Below are 23,991 nucleotides of genomic sequence, written 5' to 3' on the forward strand. Positions count from 1 at the left end.
CCATCTCTATTAAATAAAGAAAATTAGCTAGGCATGGCAGCACGGGCCTGTAGTCCTAGCTACCTGGGAGGCTGAGGCAGGAGGATTGCTTAAGCCCAGGTGCTCAGGGTGCAGTAAGCTATGACTGCACTGCTGTACTCCTGCCTAGGTGACAGAGTGAGACCTTATCTCACAGAAAAAAAAAAAAAGTTAGCATCTACAAAAATATTAGATCCACAAATATAAATGATCAATATGAAACCATGTAATAAATACTCCATTTATTCACCCTAAGCATGCTCAAAGTCCCAAGCTAAAAAAAAAGACCCTATCCATCTGGAGAAAATGTCACTGTTATGACACAGAACAAAGAAAACTTGAGAAAATACAGACCCAAAATATCTATTTTTATTTTTATTTATTTATGATTTTTTGAGACAGGGTCTCACTCTGTTGCTCAGGCTAGAGTGCAGTGGCACAATCTTTGCTCACTGTAGCCTCAATCTCCTGGGCTCAGGTTACCTCCTACTTCAGCCTCCCGGGTAGCTGGGACTACAGGCACATGCCACCATATTTGGCTAAGTTTTTGTATTTTTAGTAGAGACAGGGTCTCACCATGTTGCCCAGGCTGCTCTCGAACTCCTGGGCTCAAGCGATCCACCTACCTCGGCCTCTCAAAGTATTGGGATTACAGGCATGAACCACCACACTTGGCCTAAAATATCTATTTTTAGACAAAAAAAAAGATTCAGAATTTAGGATTATATGCAGAATTGTATATAATCATATAAAATATAGGATCAATCTGTATTAAATTTCCATTATGCTCTAGAATCTTGTTACTCAGAATGTGATCTGAAACATCAGCATCAGCATCACCTGCAAGCTTATTAGAAATGTTGACCCTCAGTCCCCACTTAGACCTACTAAATTCAGACCCTGCATTTTAATAAATGTCTATGAGATTTGTATGCCTGTGAAAGTGGGAGATGCCCTGCACCAGGAAACCACCTTAGTTACTGTATTATTCAGGTCTCCTAGAGCTGTTTGGCTTCTATTATATTTGACACAATGACTTTTATATATCAGTACAATGAAATCATGGTGCATATACGATATAAATGTGTATTTACCAACATAGGAAGATGATCATATAATTTAAAAACACAGCATATTGGATCACGAGGTCAGGAGATCAAGACCATCCTGGCTAACATGGTGAAACCCCGTCTCTACTAAAAAATACAAAAAAAAAACTAGCCGGGCGAGGTGGCGGGCGCCTGTAATCCCAGCTACTCGGGAGGCTGAGGCAGGAGAATGGCGTGAACCCGGGAGGTGGAGCTTGCAGTAAGCTGAGATCCGGCCACTGCACTTCAGCCCGGCGACAGAGCGAGACTCCGTCTCAAAAAAAAAAAAAAAAAAAAAAAAAAACACAGCATATAAAACATTATTTATATGTCAACTTTTTTTTTTTTTTTTTGAGATGGAGTCTCGCTCTGTCGCCCAGGGTAGAGTGCAGTGGCACAATCTTGACTCACTGCAAGCTCTGCCTCCCAGGTTCACACCATTCTCCTGCCTCAGCCTCCCAAGTAGCTGGGACTACAGGCGCCCGCCACCACGCCCGGCTAATTTTTTGTATTCGCAGTAGAGACGGGGTTTCACTGTGTTAGCCAGGATGGTCTCGATCTCTGGAGCTCGTGACCCACCGGTCTTGGCCTCCCAAAGTGCTGGGATTACAGACATAAGCCACTGCTCCCGGCCATAAAGTTATATATATGGCCGGGCACGGTGGCTCACACCTGTAATCCCAGCACTTTGGGAGGCCGAGGCAGGCGGATCTCTTGAGGTCAGGAGATAGAGACTATCCTGGCTAACACAGTGAAACCACATCTCTACTAAAAAAAATACAAAAAATTAGTTAGCAGGCACCTGTAGTCCCAGCTACTCGGGAGGCTAAGGCAGGAGAATGGTGTGAACCCAGGAGGCAGAGCTTGCAGTGAGCCGAAATCTTGCCACTGCACTCCAGCCTGGGCGACAGAGTGAGACTCCGTTTCAAAAAAAAAAAAGTTATACGTATATATTTACATAGAGAAAAGTCTAGAAGTCTTCACTCCAAAATGTTAATAATGTGGGGAGAGGGATATTACAAATGATTTTTTTGTTTTTTGTTTTTTTGAGATGGAGTCTCACTCTGTTGCCCAGGCTGGAGTAAACTGGTGTGATCTCGGCTCACTGCAACCTCCGCCTCCTGGGTTCGAGCCATTCTCATGGCTTAGCTTCCTGAGTAGCTGGGACTACAGGAGCACACCACAACCCCTGGCTAATTTTTGTATTTTTTTAGTAGAGTTGGGTTTCATCATGTTGGCCAGGCTGGTCTCGAACTCTTGACTTCAAGAGATCCTCCTGCCTTGGCCTCCCACAGTGTTGGGATTACAGGCGTGAGCCACTGCACCCGCCCCCCACGCCCCCTTTTTGTTTGTTTGTTTGTTTTTTTGAGACAAACTCTCGCTGTGTTGTCCAGGCTGGAGTGCAGTGACATGATCTCGGCTCACTGCAACCTCTGCCTCCCGGGTTCAAACAAATCTTGTGCCTCAGCCTCCTCTTTTTCTCTTTTGAGACAGGGTTGCTTTGTTGCCCAGAATGGAGTACAATGGTGTGATCACGGTTCACTGCAGCCTCAAACTCCTGGGCTCAAGTGATCCTCCTGCCTCAGCCTCCCGAGTAGCTGGGACTATAACTGCATGCCACCACGCCTGGCCAAGTTTATAACGTTTTTGTTGTTGTTGTTGTTGTTTGTTGAGACAGGGTCTTGCTACATTGCCCAGGCTAGTCTTGAGCTCCTGGCCTCAAACGATCCTCCTGCCTTGCCTGTCAAGTTGCTCGGATTACAGGCACAAGCCACATTGCTGGCCTGTGAAAATAATAAAAGTTTTCAAAAATGGAAAATCTACAATGAAACAGAGTTGTAATAGGACACATACGGCTCAGCAAGCATCAGTGGCAATGCGTTCTCTTGTATCTTGGATGGACGATTGAAACCCATGGCATAGACTCCTTGGAGAAGCTGTGGTTTCCTAGAAAAACAGTTAAAGATGAAAGTCATAGTCTCTTTGGTTGAGGAAAGCAGCAAAATACCTGGAGGATTTTTCATTTTTCTCTTTTACTGTTAACACATATTTTTTTGTTTATTTGTTTGTGAGACAGAGTCTCAATCTGTTGCCCAGGCTGCAGTGCAGTGGTGCAGTCTCGGCTCACTGCAACATCCACTTTCCAGGTTCAAGCAGTTCTCGTGCCTCAGCCTCCCGAATAGCTGGGATTACAGGTGCATGGCACCATGCCCCACTAATTTTTTTTTTTTTTTTTTGAGACAGAGTCTTGCTTTGTCGCCCCGGCTGGAGTGCAGTAGTGCGATCTTGGCTCACTGCAAGCTCCACCTACCGGGTTCACGCTATTCTCCTGCCTCAGCCTCCCGAGTGGCTGGCACTACAGGCACCTGCCACCACGCCCGGCCAATTTTTTTGTATTTTTAGTAGAGATGGGGTTTCACCATGTTGGCCAGGATAGTCTCGATCTCCGGATCTCGTGATCCACCTGCCTTGGCCTCCCAAAGTCCTGAGATTATAGGCGTGAGCCACTGCGCCTGGCCTAATTTTTTTGTTTTCAGTAGAGACAGGGTTTCACCATGTTGGCCACGCAACTCCTGACCTCAAGTGGTCTGCCTGCCTCAGCCTCTCAAAGTGCTGGGATTACAGGCGTGAGCCACTATGCCTGGCCTACACATAGTTTGTAATCAACAATAATTGAGCTGTGCTGAACTGAATACATGTTAGTACAGCTAAAGCTTTCACCCATTATCTGGAAATTTTACTAAATATCCCCAAACATCTGAAGTATTTGTTTGTATTTTTTATATGGAGTCTGGTCTTGTTCTGTTGCCGAGGCTGGTCTGCAACTCCTGGCCTCAAGTGATCCTCTCACCTTGGCCTCCAAAAGTGCTGTGATTGCAGGTGTGCACCACTGCACGCAGCTAAATTCTTTTATACAACTTGGTTAGTGGCTGGGCGCTTTGGCTCATGCCTGTAATCACAGCACTTTAGGAGGCTGAGGCAAGTGGATCACGAGGTCAGGAGATCAAGATCAGCCTGGCCAACACAGTGAAACCTGTCTCTACTAAAAATACAAAAAGTAGCCGGGTGTGGTGGTGCACACCTGTAATCCCAGCTACTTGGGAGGCTGGGGCAGAAGAATCAATTGAACCTGGGAGGCAGAGGTTGCAGTGAGCCGAGATCGCACCACTACACTCTAGCCTGGGCGAAAGAGTGAGACACCGTCTCAAAAAAAAAAAAAAAAAACCTTGGTTAGCTACAATTGTTCTGTTGTAATAAAAAGATATCTATTACAGACCTAGGATCTCTATTTCAGTGCAAAGGGGAGAGTCAGAAAGTGAATAAATACTCACAGCCGAAGCTCTTCAAAAGACTTCACTGAGTACAGAGGGGAGTTTGGATCCCGCTGCAGGACTTCTACTTGGTTTGTGTTATCAACAAGGTTGCTTCTGATCAGCTTGTTGAGTAAGGACTGGGCAGCTCTGTCCTCTGTCAGGAAAAAGAAAGCAAAGAATTTTTAAAAGTCCTTGAAACCTACCAAGCATTTACTCTAATTCAACTGCCATTTATATTTTGAATAATAATGTACTGAACATTCAACTTCAAGGTACCTCATAGTTTTGACTTATACATTAAAATAGTTTTATTAAAGAAAAAAGTTATGATATATCACCCATTTAGGCCTCATACTCTTCTCCAGACTCTATCTAACAGCCCTCTTTTCCTGCAGTTATCTATTCCTCTTATCCAGACACACATATTTACTCCCCCATTTGCACTATATATAAACCTAAAGTAATTAACAATCACAACAATGGGGAAAAAAACAGGAATTAACAAAGTCTGTATCTTAATATTGGACAAGTTGGTCTCATCTTGTCATGCATGTCAAATGTGTCAAAATAACATTAAGCTTAATTTTATTGGACAATAGATTGTCCAATAAACTTAAAATTTTTTAATAATGGCCTGCAACTGTTCAGTTGTTCAGTGTAAACTTTCTCTAAATGTAAACCATTAGAACTCCTTCACCTATTGACTATTTATACTGAACTTTTTTTTTTTTATTTGAGACAGAGTCTCGCTCTGTCGCCCAGTCTGGAGTGCAGTGGTTCAATCTTGGCTCACTGCAAGCTCTGCCTGCTGGGTTCACGCCATTCTCCTGCCTCAGCCTCCCAAGTAGCTGGGACTACAGATGCCTGCCACTATGCCTGGATAATTTTGTTTTTGTATTTTTAGTGGAGATGGGGTTTCACCGTGTTAGCCAGGTTGGTCTTGATCTCCGGAGCTCATGATCCACCCGCCTTGGCCTCCCAAAGTGCTGGGATTACAGGCGTGAACCACTGCGCCCGGCAACTATATATAACTTTAATGCTAGCACTGTATCGCCTATTAAAGTCGAGCCAAACTGGGTATAAAAATGAAGCCTCATAACAATCCACTTTCTTAGAATGTAGAAGCTTATCATTATATAAAGCTCCACGGCTGTGTTACCTTTCTCTTCTTCATCTGTCTTCTCTGCATTGGTATTGGTCTTGACAACAGCACCTTTATCAGACACAAAGTGGCCATCATTCAAAATCACATCCCATACCCAATAGCTGGGACAATTCAAATTCTATGACACTAGAAGTTTTTGTAAAGGCCTAGGGTGCAAAAAATAAATGAGGAAACTGAGCCGCTGATAAAAACATTTTATTGTCCCTAAATAAAGATGTAAAACACTGTTGCTCATATATATATAGAGAGATAGATATTTTATTTATTTATTTATTTTGCCCAGGCTGGAGTGCAGTGGTGCAATCTCAGTTCACTGCAAGCTCTGCCTCCTGGGTTCACACCATTCTCTGGCCTCAGCCTCCCGAATAGCTGGGATTACAGGCACCCGCCACCATGCCCGGCTAATTTTTTTTGTATTTTTTAGTAGAGACGGGATTTCACCATGTTAGACAGGATGGTCTTGATCTCCTGACCTCGTGATCCACCTGCCTCGGCCTCCCAAAGTGCTGGGATTACAGGCGTGAGCCACCGCGCCCGACCTCTGTTGCTCATATTCTTTCCTATTCTAGGTCTCCTCCTCGTACCTCAAAAACTATTATTTCCCTCATTGAATCAATACTTCTGAAATATTATAGAAAGATTAGAGCGATTAGTGATCAGAAATCACCTTGATGCTCAACAGAAGAATATCTATGCAACTCGAATTTTATTAATATGTGAACACAATAATGCCATTAAAATTCATGTATATAACAAATGAGCAGTAAGACCAACAAAAAAAATTCATGCAAATAAATTTTTTTTTTCTTTTTTTGAGACGGAGTCTCACTCTTGCCCAGGCTGGAGTGCAGTGGTGTGATCTCGGCTCACTGCAACCTCTGCCTCCCAGGTTCTAGAGATTCCGTTGTCTCAGCATCCTGAGTAGCTGGGATTATAGGTGTGCACCACCACACCTGGTAAATTTTTGTAGTTTTAGTAGAGATGGGGTTTCACCATGTTGGTCAGGCTGGTTTTGAACTCCTGACCTCAGGTTATCTGCCCACCTCAGCTTCCCAAAGTGCTGGGACTACAGGTGTGAGCCACCACACCCGGCCTATAAATTGTTGATTAATATAAATTTATAGTCAAATGATACTGTGGTTATATAAAATCATACAAAAAAGATTGTAAGTGAATTTTGAGAAAGGCAAATGTTACATTTCCTTCCTGTAATATTAAGTACATCAACAATAATGGAAATCTTAAATTTGGATAAATATGATTTCAGAATAATTAGGATAGGTAAACTGTCAGATTGCTTGCACTTTGTCTATCTCATCCCAAATTGAGAACATTAAAAAATTAGTCTTTGTCGGCCGGGTGCCGTGGCTGAAGCCTGTAATCCCAGCACTTTGGGAGGCCGAGACGGGCGGATCACGAGGTCAGGAGATTGAGACCATCCTGGCTAACACGGTGAAACCCCGTCTCTACTAAAAAATACAAAAAACGAGCCGGGCGAGGTGGCGGGCACCTGTAGTCCCAGCTACTCGGGAGGCTGAGGCCGGAGAATGGCATAAACCCGGGGGGCGGAGCTTGCAGTGAGCTGAGATCCGGCCACTGCACTCCAGCCTGGGCGACAGAGCGAGACTTCATCTCAAAAAAAAAAAAAAAAAAAATAGTCTTTGTCAATATAGTCCCATGGTTAGTAATTAGTCCCACTTAAGTAGCCTAATTCGTTTTTCACTCCCACACCCTTGCTATCAGTGTGCAATCCTCATTCTTGTATTAAAAACACTTTGAAGCCAGGTGCGGTATCTCACTCCTGTAATCCCAGCACTTTGGGAGGCTGAGACGGGAGGACTGCTTGAGCCCAGGAGTTAGAAACCAACCTGGGCAACACATGGAGACCTCATCTCTTTTTTTTTTTTTTTTGAGACGGAGTCTTGCTCTGTCGCCCAGGCTGGAGTGCAGTAGCCAGATCTCAGCTCACTGCAAGCTCCGCCTCCCGGGTTTACGCCATTCTCCTGCCTCAGTCTCCCGAGTAGCTGGGACTACAGGCACCCGCCACCTCGCCCAGCTAGTTTTTTGTATTTTTTTTTTTTTTTAGTAGATACGGGGTTTCACCGTGTTAGCCAGGATGGTCTCGATCTCCTGACCTTGTGATCCGCCCATCTCGGCCTCCCAAAGTGCTGGGATTACAGGCTTGAGCCACCGCGCCCGGCCGGAGACCTCATCTCTATAAAAAATAAAAATAAAAAATTAGCTGGGCGTAGTGCGTTGTGCCTGTAGTCCCAGTTACTCAGGAGGCTGAGGCGGAGGATCACTTGAGTCTGGGAGGTTGAGGCTCCAGTGAAGCATGATTGAACCACTGCACTCCAGCCTGGGCAACAGAGCAAGAACCTGTCTCTTAGAAAGTAAACAAATAAAAATAAATAAATAAAAACACTTTGGTCATACAAACCAGTTTGTTGATTTACAAATCAAATGATACCAGTATTGGCCAACGCCCTGCCTGGTACAAATATAATTTTTTTTTTCCAGACAGTTGTTACACCAAAACAAAAATACTGAAGGAAATCACATTTGTTTTCAAACTAGCTATTAGTTACTTACCATTGGCATCTGGTTTGATTTTCTCTTCCTTAAGATGCAAGTTGCTCAACTAAATGGAGAATATGGGGGAGGGGGAAAGTGTCAGGAAAACCACTTAAAAAGATTTGGAATCAACAGAGCCTCCCTAACGAAGCTGGGGATAAAACAGCCATTCTCAAGGTATATTCATTAGGACCAATTCACTGAGTTGTTCTGTTTACTAAATGTCTGATGAGAATAAACAAAATTTCCCATAAATACATCAGTGGAAAAAAATGCTCCACATCGGTACCTTCTACTTACAATTCTGTGAGAGAATTGTAATTTGTGAGTTTGCTTAATGCCCTGATTATAAACTCTCTCTCTTTGTAGAATATCATTAGACTTGTCATTCTCTCATATTTCTTTTGTGTGTGTGGGAATTGCTCCATTTCAAATCATATTTCAAACGAGCAAATTTAAAGAGATGTTGAAAAAATGCAGTCATACTTCGGAGAACACTGAGAAGGGAGGACTGCCATGAAAAGCATCGGTAAAGCTGGGTGTGGTGGCTTGCACCTGTAATCCCAGCACTTTGGGAGGCTGAGGCAGGCAGATCACGAGTTCAAGAGATCCAGATCATCCTGGCCGACATGATGAAACCCTGTCTCTACTAAAAATACAAAAATTAGCCAGGCGTGGTGGCGGGCTCCTGTAGTCCCAGCTACTCGGGAGACTGAGGCAGGAGAATGGCGTGAACCTGGGAGACAGAGCTCGCAGTGAGCCGAGATCGCACCACTGCACTCCAGCCTGGGCGACAGAGCAAGACTCTGTCTCAAAAATAAATAAATAAATAAGAAAAGCATCTGTGGGTAGGAATTAGTCATGCTGCAGGATGCATTAGAGTCGTAAGACCACAGTATGCTTATGTGCAGCCTCACATTCAAGTCACCTTTTGCTGGTGTCTGATACTGTAGTTGGGAACAGCCTGGCGCATTGTGGCATACTGTGTAATTAAAATACCCACTGGGCTGAAGTGGAAATAGAAAGGAAGAGACAGAGCAAAGAGACATTTCAAAGAATGAATTACTATGACTTTGATCAAATACTATATATTAGGGATATCCTAGCAGGTTTTATCTTCTCTATTAGAATGCAAACACCTTCCTGACAGGGCCTATTTCGTTTTCTACTGCTCCTTGAGTAGCAGGGCTACCCCATAGGAAATGTGCCCAGAGTAGCCGATATTTCTATTTTTGGTCTTTGGATGTAGCACAGAGTAAAGTAAGTGCTCTAGTCGTAAATTTTTCGTAAAAAAAAAAAAACAAAACAAAAAAGACTTTTTTTTTTGAGACGGAGTCTCGCTTTGTTGCCCAGGCTGGAGTGCAGTGGCACGATCTCGGCTCACTGCAAACTCTGCCTCCCAAGTTCACGCCATTCTGCTGCCTCAGCCTCCTGAGTAGCTGGGACTACAGGCACCCGCTACCACCCCCAGCTCATTGTTTTGTATTTTTAGTAGAGACAGGGTTTCACCGTGTTAGCCAGGATGGTCTTGATCTCCTAACCTCATGATCTGCCTGCCTCGCCCTCCCAAAGTGCTGGGATTACAGGCATGAGCCACTGCACCTGGCCAAAAAAAGACTTTTTTAAAGGTCAGAAAGCATCCGTAAGTCTTGGACCCCAGCACAGGGATTAGATAGATGGAAAGTCTGAAGTGAGTAAGTAACGTTTCAAGCTAAAGCCAACCCTAATCATAAAATATCAAGCAGGGCCTAATACATCATCTAGTAAAAACAAAATGAAAATCACAACCTAATGGTTCTTTCTTTTTTTTCTGCAGACAGGGTCTTACTCTGTTGCCCAGGCTAGAGTGGTGCAGTGGCATGATCATAGCTCACTGAAGCCTCAACCTCCTAAGGCTCAGGCAGTCTTCCTGCCTCAGCCTCCCAAGTAGCTGAGACGACAGGTGCTCACCACCATGTCCGGCTAATTTTTTTTTTTTTTTTTTTTTTTTTTTGAGACAGAGTCTCGCTCTGTTGCCAGGCTGGAGTGCAGTGGTGCTATCTCGGCTCACTGCAACCTCCGCCTCCCCGTTTCAAGTGATTCTCCTGCTTCAGCTTCCCAAGTAGTTGGGACTACAGGCGCACACCACCATGCCCAGCTAATTTTTGTATTTTTAGTAGAGATTGGGTTTCATCACATTGGCCAGGATGGTCTTGATCTCTTAACCTCATGATCTGCCCACCTTGGCCTCCCAAAGTGCAGGGATTACAGGCATGAGCCACTGCCCCCGGCCTGCCCGGATAATCTTTTATTGTGAGTTGGGATCTTACTGTGTTGCTCAGGCTGGTCTTGAGCTCCTGGGCTCAAGCGATCCTCCCGCCTCAGCCTCCCAAAGTGCTGGGATTATAAGCATGAACCACTGCATTAGGCCGCATTTCTGTTGTCCGTCTAAGTCCAAGAACAGGAGAAAGGGGAAGGAGGGTAGGGAGGAGAGAACAAAAAAATGTTTTAATGAGTGGTTTGTTGAGAATGGAGGAGCCCCATTTCTATTCATGGAAATGGACAGGAAGTTTCTGGTGTCTTTCTGCTTTGGTATTGGGAAAGAAGAAGCAGAAAGGGAACACATTAAAGAGATTAGAAAAAAGGAAATTAACAAAAAGGAAACCATTCAACTGGAGAAAGCCAACTGAAAAACAACAAAAAAAGAAATCATTATAAAGCAGTAAAAATCCTTCACTAATTCTGAAGGATAAAGAACACACTAATTGAGGAGGGCAGTGGGGGAGAGCATTAGGAAAAAGAGCTAATGCATGTGCGGCTTAATACCTAGGTGATCGGGTGATAGGTGCAGCAAACCACCATGGCACATGTTGACCTATGTAACAAAACTGCACATCCTGCACATGTACTCCAGAACTTAAACAAAACAAAACAAAACAGCTGGGCACAGTGGCTGACGCCTGTAATTCTAGCACTTTGGGAGGCTGAGGTGGGCAGATCACTTGAGGCCAGAAGTTCAAGACCAGCCTGGCTGATACGGTGAACACCATATCTACTAAAAATACAAAAATTAGCCAGGTGTGGTGGCATGCGCCTGTAATCCCAGCTTCTCAGGAGGCTAAGGCAGGAGAATCGCTTGAACCTGGGAGGAGGAGGTTGCAGTGAGCTGAGATTGTGCCATTGCACTCCAGCCTGGGCAACAAGAGTGAAATTCCATCTCTAAATAAATAAATAAAAGCACTCCCCACATCCTGCCAATTAACCTGGTCTAGTACTCAGGGCTGTTAAAATGAGAAAGAGAGGCTGGGTGCTGTGGTTCATGTGTGTAATCTCAGCACTCTGCGAGCTGAGGTGGATGGACTGCTTGAGCTCAGGAGTTTGAGACCAGCCTGGGCAACATGGCGAAACCCCATCTCTACAAAAATACAAAAATTAGCTGGGCGTGATGGCACATGTCTGTGGTCCCAGCTACTAAGGCGGCTTAGGTGGGAGAATTGCTGGAGCCCAGGAAGTCAAGGCTGAAGTGAGCCATGAAGATGCCACTGCATTCAATAATTTTTTTTTTTTTTTTAAATAGCAAGTTTGGTCAGGTGCGGCAGCTCACGCCTGTAATCCCAGCACTTTGGGAGGCGCAGGCAGGCAGATCACTAGGTCAGGAGATCGAGACCATCCTGGCTAACACGGTGAAACCCCGTCTCTACTAAAAATATAAAAAATTAGCTGGGCATGGTGGTGGGCGCCTGTAGTACCAGCTACTGGGGAGGCTGAGGCAGGAGAATGGCATGAACCTGGGAGGCAGAGCTTGCAGTGAGCCGAGATCACACCACTGCACTCCAGCCTAGGCGACAGAGCGAGACTCCATCTCAAAATAAATAAATAAATAGCAAGTTTACAGTAGTAAAGTTAACAGTACTTATTCCTATGGTGATAATTACTACCTAAAATAAATGACAGACCTTAAGTTTAAATGAGTTAATGAGGTATGAATGAACTAGAAATAGCCATTGCCATAAAGTTTTTTGTTTGTTTGTTCTGAAATGGAGTTTTGCTCTTGTTGCTCAGGCTGGAGTGCAATGGCGTGATCTCACCTCACTGCAACCTCCGCCTCCCAAGTTTAAGCAATTCTGCCTCCCAAGTAGCTGGGATTACAGGCATGTGCCATCACACCTGGCTAATTTATTTTACTTTATTTTTTTGAGACGGAGTCTCGCTCAGTCATCCAGGCTTACAGGGTTTACAGGTGCCCACCACCACACCCCGCTTTTTTTGACTTTTTAGTAGAGATGTGGTTTCACCGTGTTGGCCAGGCTGGTCTTGAACCCCTGACCTCAAATGATTCACCCACCTCAGCCTCCCAAAGTGGTAGGATTACAGGCGTGAGCTACCACACCCGGCCAATTTTGTATTTTTAGTAGAGATGGGGTTTCACCATGTTGGTCAGGCTGGTCTTGAACTCCTGATTTCAGGTGATCTGCCCACCTCAGCCTCCCAAAGATTATAGGTATGAGCTACCACACCCGGCCCAAAAAGTTTTTTTAATATTCAACGATAAAAGGACACACGACAATAGGGATCATTCTTTTGTTTTTATATTTTTATTTATTCATTTATTTGAGAACGAGTCTCACTCTGTCGCCCAGGCTGGAGTGCATTGGTATGATCATGGCTCATGCAACCTCAGCTTACCAGAATCAAGGATCCTCCTGTCTCACCCTCCCAAGCAGATGGGACTACAGGTGCCTGCCACCAGGCTGGGCTAACATTCTTTTGTTGATACATTGTTCAACTGAAAAGTTAACAGGGTAAAATGAAATGTGTAGGAAAAGGTGGTAGCAACATTGTAAATAAAAGTAATAGATTTTTTTTTTTTTTTTTTGAGACAGAGTCTCCCTGTGTCGCCCAGGCTGGCCTGCAGTGGCGCGATCTCGGCTCACTGCAAGCTCCGCTTCCCGTGTTCATGCCATTCTCTTGCCTCAGCCTCCTGAGTAGCTGGGACTACCGGCGCCGGCCACAACGTCCAGCTAATTTTTTTTTTTTGTATTTTTAGTAGAGACGGGGTTTCACCATGTTAGCCAGGATGGTCTCCATCTCCTGACCTCGCAATCCGCCCACCTTGGCCTCCCAAAGTGCTGGGATTACTCTCAAAGTGCTGGGATTACTCCTAAAGTGCTGGGATTACAGGCGTGAGCCACTGCGCCGGGCCAATATATGTTGTTTTGATTACAGCATATCTGAATTCTGAAGAGGTTCCTGTAGAATCTAGAAGACACAGCCTTTACTTTGCTGTAAGGATCTCAAAGCCTACAACACAAAAGCAGCATTAAAGTTTACATTACCCACCTTAGTATCAGTGAACTGAATGCTAAAACTTATGTTGAAAGCAGTTAGTTCAGATACCTGTGCTCTATTTATTTGAATCAAAAGGAAAAACCGATTTTTCTTGCAACTTGATTGGAAACTATTTTGAAATCTAGAAAACTAATGAAAAGGCAAGACAAACTTTTAAAAACTCCCATTTCCAAATTGCCCAAAGCTCTACTTTTATAATATCCAGAATTTTCAGTGTTTTAATAGCTTTTAAGATGTCAAAATAATTGAGAATAATTCAGTTATACTTCATTTTATTCCAAAGCTACTTGAGAAAGGATTCTTGAAACATAAGAAGGAAGATTTAATGGTAATGAACTATCCTGAATAGGAACTGTCTCTGGCAAAATTGTGAGGTTTTGAGATGGAGTCTCACTCTGTTGCCCAGGCTGGGAGTGAGCCACAGGCGTGAGCCACCGCGCCCAGCCTCTCATCAGTTTTTCAATCCCTTTGCCCTCTAAATTGAAAAAGAGAGCCGGGGCAGTGGCTCATGCCTATAATGCCAACACTTTGGGAGGCTGAAGTGGGAGGATCCCTTGAGGCCAGGAGTCTGAGACAAGCCTGGGCAACATAGTGAGACTTCACCTCTACAAAGTTTAAAAATAAAAATATTGGCCGGGCGCGGTGGCTCAAGCCTGTAATCCCAGCACTTTGGGAGGCCGAGACGGGCGGATCACGAGGTCAGGAGATCAAGACCATCCTGGCTAACACGGTGAAACCCCGTCTCTACTAAAAATACAAAAACTAGCCGGGCAAGGTGGCGGGCGCCTGTAGTCCCAGCTACTCGGGAGGCTGAGGCAGGAGAATGGCGTAAACCCGGGAGGCGGAGCTTGCAGTGAGCTGAGATCTGGCCACTGCACTCCAGTCCGGGTGACAGAGCGAGACTCCGCCTCAAAAAAAAAAAATAAATAAATAAATAAAAATAAAAATAAAAATAAAAAAATAAAAATATTGGCAGGGCATGGTGGCTTGTGCCTTCAATCCCAGCACTTTTGGAGGCTAAGGAGGGAGGATCCCTTGAACTCAGGAAGTTTGAGACAAGCCTGGGCAACATAGCAAGACCCCATCTCCTAAAAAATAAATAAATAAATAGGCTGGGCATGGTGGCTCATTCCTGTAATCCCAGTTCTTTGGGAGGCCGAGGCAGGCTGATCACCTGAGGTCAGGAGTTCGAGACCAGCCTGACCAACATGGTAAAACCCCGTCTCTACTAAAAAAATACAAAAAAAAATTAGCCAGGTATGGTGGCACATGCCTGTAATCCCAGCTACTCAGGAGGCTGAGGTGGGAGAATCACTTGAACCCAGGAGGCGGAGGTTACAGTGAGCCGAGATCCCGCCATTGCACTCCAGCCTGGCCAACAGAGTGAGACTCTGTCTTAAAAAAATAAATAGGCCCGGTGCAGTGGCTCACACCTGTAATTCCCAGCACTTTGGGAGGCCAAGGTGAGTGGATCACCTGAAGGTCAGGAGTTTGAGACCAGACTGGCCAACATGGTGAAACCCCATCTCTACTAAAAATATAAAAACTAGCTGGGCAGGGTGGTGGGTGCCTGTAATCCCAGCTACTCGGGAGGCTGAGGCAGGAGAATCGCTTGAACCCAGGAGACAGAGGTTGCAGTGAGCCAACATGGTGCCACTGCACTCCAGCCTTGGTGACACAGTGAGACTCCATCTCAAAAAAATAAATACATAAAAATAAATAAAATAAATAATAAATTTAAATGAATTTTAAAATAAAATAAATAAAAACATTAGCTGGGCAGCTACCAGGGAGGCTGAGGTGGGAGGACAGCTTGAGCCCAGGAGTTCCAGGTTACAATGTGCTATGATCTTGCCACTGCATTCCAGCCTGGGTGACAGAGTGAGACCCCATCTCTATTTAAAAAAAATACACACATGGCAGGGTGCGGTGGCTCACGCCCGTAATCCCAGCAGTTTGGGAGGCCAAGGCGGGCAGATCACGAGGTCAGGAGATCAAGACCATCCTGGCTAACACGGTGAAACCCCGTCTCTACTAAAAAATACAAAAAATTAGCCGAGTGTGGCGGCAGGCCAAGATACTCAGGAGGCTGAGGCAGGAGAATGGTGTGAACCCAGGAGGTGGAGCTTGCAGTGAGTTGAGATCACACCACTGCACTCCAGCCTGGGCGACAGAGCGAGACTCCGTCTCAAAAAAAAAAAATACACACACACACACACACATATGGCCAGATGTGGTGGCTCCCACCTGTAATCCTAGTACTTTGGGAGGCTGATATGGGTGGATTGCTTGAGCTCAGGAGTTTGAGACCAGTGTGGGCAAGACGATGAAACCCTATCTCCGCTGAAATACGAAAAATTAGCTGGGCACGGTGGCACGTGCTTGTAGTCTCACCTACTTAGGAAGCTGAGGCATGAGAATCGCTTGAACCCGGGAGGCAGAGGTTGCAGTGAGCTGAGATGCTGCCATGGCACTCCAGCCTCGGCGACAGTGCATGACTCTTGTCTCAAAAAAAAAAAAATAGTGCCATTCATAGACAATACTAATCTTAAAGATTAATGATGCAGCTGCTTTGGAAAACATCTTGGCACTTCCTCAAAAGTTAAACAGAGAATTACTATATAATCCAGCAGTTCCATTTCTAGATATATACCCGAGTATTGAAACTATATGTCCACACAAAAACTTGTACATTAATCAATCAAAAGCAATATTATTCATAGTAGCTAAAAAGTAGAAATAATCCAAATGTCCAGAAATTGATGAATAGATAAATAAAATGTGGTATATCCACACAATGGAATATTATTTGGCAACAATAAGGAATACAGTACTGATACATGCTACAACTAATGAACCTTAGTTCATTATACTAAGAAAAAGAAGCCAGTCACAAAGGATCACATACCGTATGTTTCCATCTATATGAAATGTTTAAAAGAGGCAAATCTAAAGAGACAGAAAGTAGATTAGTGGTTGCCTAGAGCTGGGGAGTTTGTGGGGAAACAGGGAGTGACTGCTAATGTGTACAGAGTTACCTTTTGGGGTGATGAAAATGTTCTAAAACTGACTGATATAAGCTACACACTTCTGAATACACCAACCATCAGTGAACTGTACACTTTAATCTTACCGTAATGTTGTAATAATAGGGTCTCAAGATTCTGTTTCATAAAATGCAGGAATTTGTTGTTGTAAGGTTAATAAAATGGCTAGTTTGGGCCTGCTAAAAACAGCAAGAGTTAATCGTTTTATACCTGAGTTTTTATTATTACTGGGTTCATTATTATGAGTTTCTGTTCTATCTGAAAGATAATTCTATAACACAAACTCAAGCCAAATAGAAAATGTCAAAGCTACCTACTCCTAACAAACCCTCTTAGGCACATTAATAGGTTAAAACAATGACAATTTAACCTGACCTGAATGGCTGGGTACAGTGGCTCATGCCTGTAATCCCAGCACTTTGGGAGGCCAAGGCAGGTGATTGCTTGAGCTCAGGAACTTGAGACTGCCCTGAGCAACATGGTGAAACCATATGTCTACAAAAAATACAAAAATTTGCCAGGTGTGGCGGTGCACACCTGCAGTCCCAGCTACTTGCAGGGCTGAGGTGGGAGGACTGCATGAGCCTGGGAGGTCAAGGGTGCAGTGAGCCATGTATACACCACTGCACTCCAGCCTGGGTGACAAAGTGAGATCCTATTTTAAAAAACAAAAAACAAAAAACAAAAAACAAAAAACAAAAATGACAACAACAACAACAAAACTGACCTAACAAGAAGTTAGTTAAAATAGTCAAAACTCTCAGAACTAAAAAATAAAAAAAAAAACAGGCCAGGCACAGTAGCTCACGCCTGTAATCTCAGCACTTTGAGAGGCCGAGGCGGGTGGATCACGAGGTCGGGAGATTGAGACCATCCCGGCTAACACAGTGAAACCCCGTCTCTACTAAAAAAATACAAAAAAATTAGCCAGGCATGGTGGTGGGCGCCTGTAGTCCCAGCTACTCGGGAGGCTGAGGCAGGAGAATGTTGTGAACTTGGGAGGCAGAGCTTGCAGTGAGCTGAGATCGCGCCCCTGCACTACAGCCTGGGCGACAGAGTGAGACTCTGTCTCAAAAAATAAATAAATAAAAATTAAAAATAATAATGAAAATTTAAAAAAATTAAAAACCTCTCAGAACTACTTGAAATACATATTTATCTCTACATTGATTAATGATGTGGTTTTTTTCTAAGTGTATATTGTGCCTTGAGATATTGGCTAATAAAAATATGAAGCCAGCACAGAGAAGCACAGGAAAGCATTATTTCATTTTTATCTCAGCCTTTATTAATTTTGTATTTGCTTTATAATGTACATAATATATTTAGTAAAACAGTAAAGTATGCAATTTCTAAATAGATATGTACATATTGAGAGTGAATGCTCAAAAGTTTCTTTGCAACAGAGCCATGTAACAGAATAACAAACTACACAGTTCATTTACTCAATTAACAATGCCTGCCAGGTTAGGCATGAGAAATGCTCAAATGGATAAGGGCCACAGTTAAGGGAGGGGATGCCATAATGAAAATAGGAGCATTAAGTGGAAGCAGGTATTCTGAGTGCTGAGACCTCCCTCACCCTTTCCTCCACCTAGATTCCAGAACACTGAATCAGACCTCTACCATCTAGGCAGGAAATTAAAGGATCCCTCTCTGCAAAATCTGGCCAGACCGGGAGGAAAGTTCTTAGGATACTGACACAGACCACTAAAGATATATAGTTAAGGTCAGAATAGACAAGCCCCACTCATGTGTTTACAGCTTCCACTCAACTTTTTAGTCACTCACTCTTAAATATGAGTGGCCAAGCAAGGATTACAGACATCTGAGAAATAGTCATCATGAAAAAGTAGATACTGAAATGTATAGATAAAACACGCCTCACACAAAACAGAGACTGAGCAGAGAGATGAAGAAAAATATCCTTCAAATTATGCAGATATTATGACCATGAAAGCAGTACAGGGTATTGTCTGTAAAAAAGGAACAGTAAAGGAAGAAGAAAAAAGTTCCTTAAATTAAAAACATGAAAGTAGAAGTGAAAATGAAATACACTAGACAGTACTTGAGAAAATCTCCCACAAAATATAGAAAAAAAGGGGAAAAAAAAAAAGAGACAAAGATGAAAAACAGAAGAAAAAATAAAACCAAAGGACTTTTCAACAAATGGTGCTAGAACAATTAAGACATCTCTGGCCAGGCGCGGTGGCTCACGCCTGTAATCCCAGCACTTTGAGAGGCCAAGGCGGGTGAGGTCAGGGGTTCGAGACCAGCCTGGCCAACATGGTGAAACCCTGTCTCTACTAAAAATACCAAAACTAGCCGGGCTTGGTGGCAGGCACCTGTAATCCCAGCTACTCGGGAGACTGAGACAGGAGAATCGCTTGAACCCGGGAGGCGGAGGTTGCAGTGAGTCAAGATCGTGCCACTGCACTCCAGCCTGGGTACAAGAGTGAGACTTCGTCTCAAAAAAAAAAGACATCTCTATGTGAAAAAGATGAACACATGAACCTCAGCGGGCGCAGCGGCTCACGCCTGTAATCCCAGCACTTTGGGAGGCTGAGGCAGGCAGATCACGAGGTCAGGAGTTTGAGACCAGCCTGGCCAATATGGTGAAACCCTGTCTCTACTAAAAATACAAAAATTAGCTGGGTGTGGTGGTGGACACCTGTAATCCCAGCTTCTCAGGAGGCTGAGGCAGGAGAATTGCTTGAACCTAGGAGGCGGAGGTTGCAGTGAGCCGAGATCGCGCCACTGCACTCCAGCCTGGAGACAGAGCAAGACTCCCCCTCAAAAAAAAAAAAAAAAAAAAAGATGAACCTCAATCCATACCTCCTATTAGAAAAAATTTAACTCAAAATGTAAAATGGATCACAGACATAAATGTAAAATTTAAAACTGTTAAGACTTCTAGAGAACACAGTAGAAAATCCTTGTGGCCTTGGATAAGGTGTATATCTTGGAACATAAAAAGAACTAATCACTTAAAAATTGATAAATTAGGTTAATCAAAGTTGAAAATGTCTATTATTTGAAAAGTACTGTTGAAAAAAGACAAATTGTAGTTTGGGAGAATATATGCAAAACATATCTGATAAAGGACTTATCACGCCTGTTATCCATCCCAGCACTCTGGGAGGCCCAGGTGGGTGGATTCCTTGAACCCAGGAGTTCCAAGACCAGCCTGGGCAACATGGCAAAACCCTGTCTCTACAAAAAATACAAACATCAGCCAGATGTGGTGGCGCATGCCTGTGGTCCCAGCTACTCTGGAGGCCGGGTGGGAGGATCCCTTGAGCCCAGGAGGTGAAAGTTTCAGTGAGCCAAGATAGCGCCACTGCACTCTAGCTGGGTGACAGAGCGAGACCCTGTTTAAAACAAACAAACAAACAGACAAACAAAAAAACAGAACTTCTATCCAGAATATATAAATAAACTTCCCAACTAAAAACAAAAACAATCCTACTTTAAAAATGGGCAAAAGGTTTGAAAAGCCACTTCAAAGAAGTTACATAGATGGCAAATAAGCACATGAAAAGATTTTCAACATCATTAGTCATTAGGGAGATATATAAGTTAAAACCACAATGAGACACCACCACCATGTACCTATCAGAATGAAGGAAACCGACAATACTGTGCAGGGAAGGATGTGGGGCAGTTGAAGCTCTCATCCATTGCTGTTGGGAAAGCACAATGATACACTTTGGAAAACAGTTTGGCATATAACTTATAAAGTTAAACACATACCACATAACACAGTAAATCCTACTCTTTAGTACTGACTTTACCCAAGAGAAATGCAAACATATATCCATACAAAAATCTGTACCTTAATGTATAGAGTAGCTTTCTTCATATTGTCTCAGACTGAAAATTACACAAGTGTCCATCAATAGAAGAATAAGCAAACTGTATATATCCACAATGGAATTCTACTCAACAATAAAAAGGAACGAACTACTGATACATGCAACTTGGTTGAATTCCAAATGCATAATACTAAGTGGAAGAAGCCAGACTTTTCAAAAGGTTACATATTACATGATTCCATTTTATAACATCTTGGAAAAGGCAAAACTATAATGACAGAAAACATATCAGCAGTTGCCAGAGAAGGGTGAGGAGAGGGAGTGAACTACAAGAAGTTGTAGTTCTCTGTAGAGATGGTTTATATGTCGACTGTGGTGGTAGTTACAGAACTGTATGCTTTTGTCAAAATTCATAGAACTGTACACTAACAAAGTTTAATTTTACTCTATGTAAATTATACCTCCATAAACCTGACTTTAAAAACTTAAAGGGCTGGCCAGGTGCGGTGGCTCACGCCTGTAATCCTAGGACTTTGGGAGGCTGAGGCGTGTGGGTCACTTGAGGTCGGGAGTTCAAGACCAGCCTGGCCAACATGGTGAAACCCCACCTCTCCTAAAAATACAAAAAGTAGCCAGGCGTGGTGGCACATGCCTGTAATCCCAGCTACTCAGGAGGCTGAGGCAGGAGAATCACTTAAACTCAAGAAGCAGAGGCTGCAGTGAGCCAAGATCACGCTATTGCACTCCAGCCTGGGGGACAAGAGTGAAATTTCATCTCAAAAAAACAAAAAAAACACACTAAAGGGCCAGTCCAACAGATACAACATTCATCTAATAAGAGTTCTGGGAAAAGCTGTGTAGTGGTGCGCACCTGTAGTCCCAGCTACGAGGGAGGCTGAGGCAGGAGGATCCCTTGAGCCCAGGAGTTCAAGGCTGTAGTGCACTATGATTCTGCCTGTGAATAGCTACTGCACTCCAGACTAGGCAACATAGACAGACCCTGTCTTAAAAAGAAAAAAAAGAGAGAGAGAGAGAGAAAGAAAGTGAGTGAGTTCCAGAAAAGAGGGAATTAAGAAAAAACAAAGGAGAAGAAATCAACAATGAAATTATTCAAGAAAAGTTCTCATAACTGAAGAACAAGAGTTTTTCCGATGGAAAGTACCCACACCCAAGGGCCAGTAACATGGATGGAAATACACCCATACAAGACCTATTACCATACATCTTCTGAATATTGAGAACAGAAGATTCTCCAAGCCTAGAAAGGGGAAAACAAGTCACATCAAGAATCAGGATGGTCTCAAACATTTCAACAACAAATACAGAAATCTAGAAGGCAATGGAACAATAACTTTAAAATTTGGCAGGAAAGTAATTTTCAACCTATAATTCTATACCCAGCCAAACTTGTATCCAAATTACAGGGCAAAATTAGATTTTTTAAGACATGGAATATTCTTTTTTTTTTTCTTTTTTATTATACTTTAAGTTCTAGGGCACATGTGCACAACATGCAGGTTTGTTACATATGTATACATGTGCCATGTTGGTGTGCTGCACCCATTAACTCATCATTTACATTAGGTATACCTCCTAATGCTATCCCCCTCCCCCTCCTCCCCCCACCCCAACATGGAAAATTTTTTTTTTTTTTTTTTTTTTTTTGAGACGGAGTCTCGCTCTGTCGCCCAGGCTGGAGTGCAGTGGCCGGATCTCAGCTCACTGCAAGCTCCGCCTCCCGGGTTTACGCCATTCTCTCGCCTCAGCCTCCCGAGTAGCTGGGACTACAGGCGCCCCCATCTCGCCCGGCTAATTTTTTGTATATTTTAGTAGAGACGGGGTTTCACCGTGTTAGCCAGGATGGTCTCGATCTCTGACCTCGTGATCCGCCCGTCTCGGCCTCCCAAAGTGCTGGGATTACAGGCTTGAGCCACCGCGCCCGGCCGAATATTCTTAAAGTAATTTACTTCCCGTACACCTCTAGAAAGCTGACAGATGGCTGCACAAAAATAAGGAATAAATCAAGAAAGACAGAAGAGTGGAAGGACAGAAAGGAAGGGATCCAAGAGATCCAAAAGATAAAAAGAAAGGAGGAAGGAATTTGCAGAATTAGGCTGCAGAATTTGCCCTGTTCCCTTTATCCCCCAATATGAACTGTGCTCTAAAGACAGGAGTAACTAGTCCAATTTGAAGCAGACTTAAAAGGCTGGGAGAAATGGAATTGATAGAATATTTGATGAGTCTAAGCATTCTGAGATAAACTTAGACAACTGGAAGAGAGTTTGGGGTTGAATTGATAATTAAGAAAAAAATGAAGCAAAAACATAAGGCAATTAAGAATTACAAGTAAGATAAATTTTAAAGAAAAGGGCCAGGCGAAGTGGCTCAGGCCTATAATCCCAACACTTTGGGAGGCCAAGGTGGGAGGATGGCTTAAGCCCAGGAGGTGGAGATCAACTCAGATAATATAGTGAGACCTCGTCTTCACAGAAAATTAAAAAGTTAGCTGCACAGGCTGGCTCATGCTTGTAGTCCCAGCTACTCAAGAGGCTGAGGTGGGAGGATCACTTGAGTCTGGGAGGCAGAGGTTGTAGTTAGCAAGAGATGGTGTCAATGCACTCCAGCCTGGGTGACAGGGCAAAACCCTCTCTCAAAAAATATATGTAAAGAAAGAAAGAGAAAAAAGAGGCTGGATGCGGTGGCTCACACCTGTAATCCCAGCACTTTGGGAGGCTGAGGCAGGTGGATCACTTGCACCCAGGAGTTCAAGACCAGCCTGGACAACATGGCAAGTCCCCATCTCTACAAAAAAAATACAAAAATTAGTTGGGCATAGTGGCACATGCCTGTAGTCCCAGTTACTCAGGAGGCTGAGATGGGAGCATGGCTTGAGCCCAGGAGGCAGAGACTGCAGTGAGCCAAGATCACTCCACTATACCCCAGCCTGGGCAACAGAGTGTGACCCTGTCTCCAAAAAAAAAAAAAAAAGGAGTTGCCTCTGGGGAGGAAAAAAAATTGGCAGGAACCATTATTTTTAAAATCACTTGCCTATTTATTTATTTATTTATTTATTTTGAGGCAGAGTCTTGCTCTGTCGCCCAGGCTGGAGTGCAGTGGCCGGATCTCAGCTCACTGCAAGCTCCGCCTCCCAGGTTCCCGCCATTCTCCTGCCTCAGCCTCCCAAGTACCTGGGACTACAGGCGCCCGCCACCTCGCCCAGCTAGTTTTTTGTATTTTTAGTAGAGACGGGGTTTCACTGTGTTCGCCAGGATGGTCTCGATCTCCTGACCTTGTGATCCGCCCGTCTCGGCCTCCCAAAGTGCTGGGATTACAGGCTTGAGCCACCGCGCCCGGCCTCACTTGCCTCTAAACAATGTGTATATACAACTTATTTTTTATCAGCTATAAAATACAAAAGACAAGGTTCTTATTCTTGAGGAAGTCATAGAAATAAGTACTAACAGAAGTAGGTTTAAAGCCTACTAGAATTTAAAGTGTTTCGGTGGGAGAAATTAATTCTACGCAGTAGTGTTTAACACATATGTTACTTACCATGTGTCAGGCCCAGAAAAAAAAGAACAAAGTGAAGCCGATGAGGAAAGGATTTGCTGACTGCCAAACCTACTGGGTCCATCATTTATC

The 23,991-nt window shown here is 43.8% G+C and overlaps 1 protein-coding gene across 9 annotated transcripts in view; it reads right to left on the minus strand.

The window, feature by feature from the left end:
- Positions 1–23,991, minus strand: part of LOC117088036 (ATP-dependent RNA helicase DDX19B) — a 45,812-nt gene that overhangs the window by 15,708 nt on the left and 6,113 nt on the right. For 4 of the 9 annotated variants that reach the window (XM_033218982.1, XM_033218983.1, XM_033218985.1 and 1 more), the window contains exons 2-5: positions 8,178–8,226; positions 5,580–5,633; positions 4,439–4,574; positions 2,961–3,053 (exon numbers count right to left, since the gene is read on the minus strand). In XM_033218982.1, the coding sequence (XP_033074873.1) occupies positions 2,961–3,053; positions 4,439–4,574; positions 5,580–5,633; positions 8,178–8,226 (332 nt within the window). Of the gene's footprint in view, positions 1–2,960; positions 3,054–4,438; positions 4,575–5,579; positions 5,634–8,177; positions 8,227–16,395; positions 16,437–23,991 lie in introns of all 9 variants that reach the window. The other 5 variants (XM_033218981.1, XM_033218984.1, XM_033218989.1 and 2 more) reach the window with 3 other exon arrangements.

This window comes from Trachypithecus francoisi, unplaced genomic scaffold (genome assembly GCF_009764315.1).
Source record: "Trachypithecus francoisi isolate TF-2019V2 unplaced genomic scaffold, Tfra_2.0 Lachesis_group10, whole genome shotgun sequence".
NCBI classification, from domain to species: Eukaryota; Metazoa; Chordata; class Mammalia; order Primates; family Cercopithecidae; genus Trachypithecus; species Trachypithecus francoisi.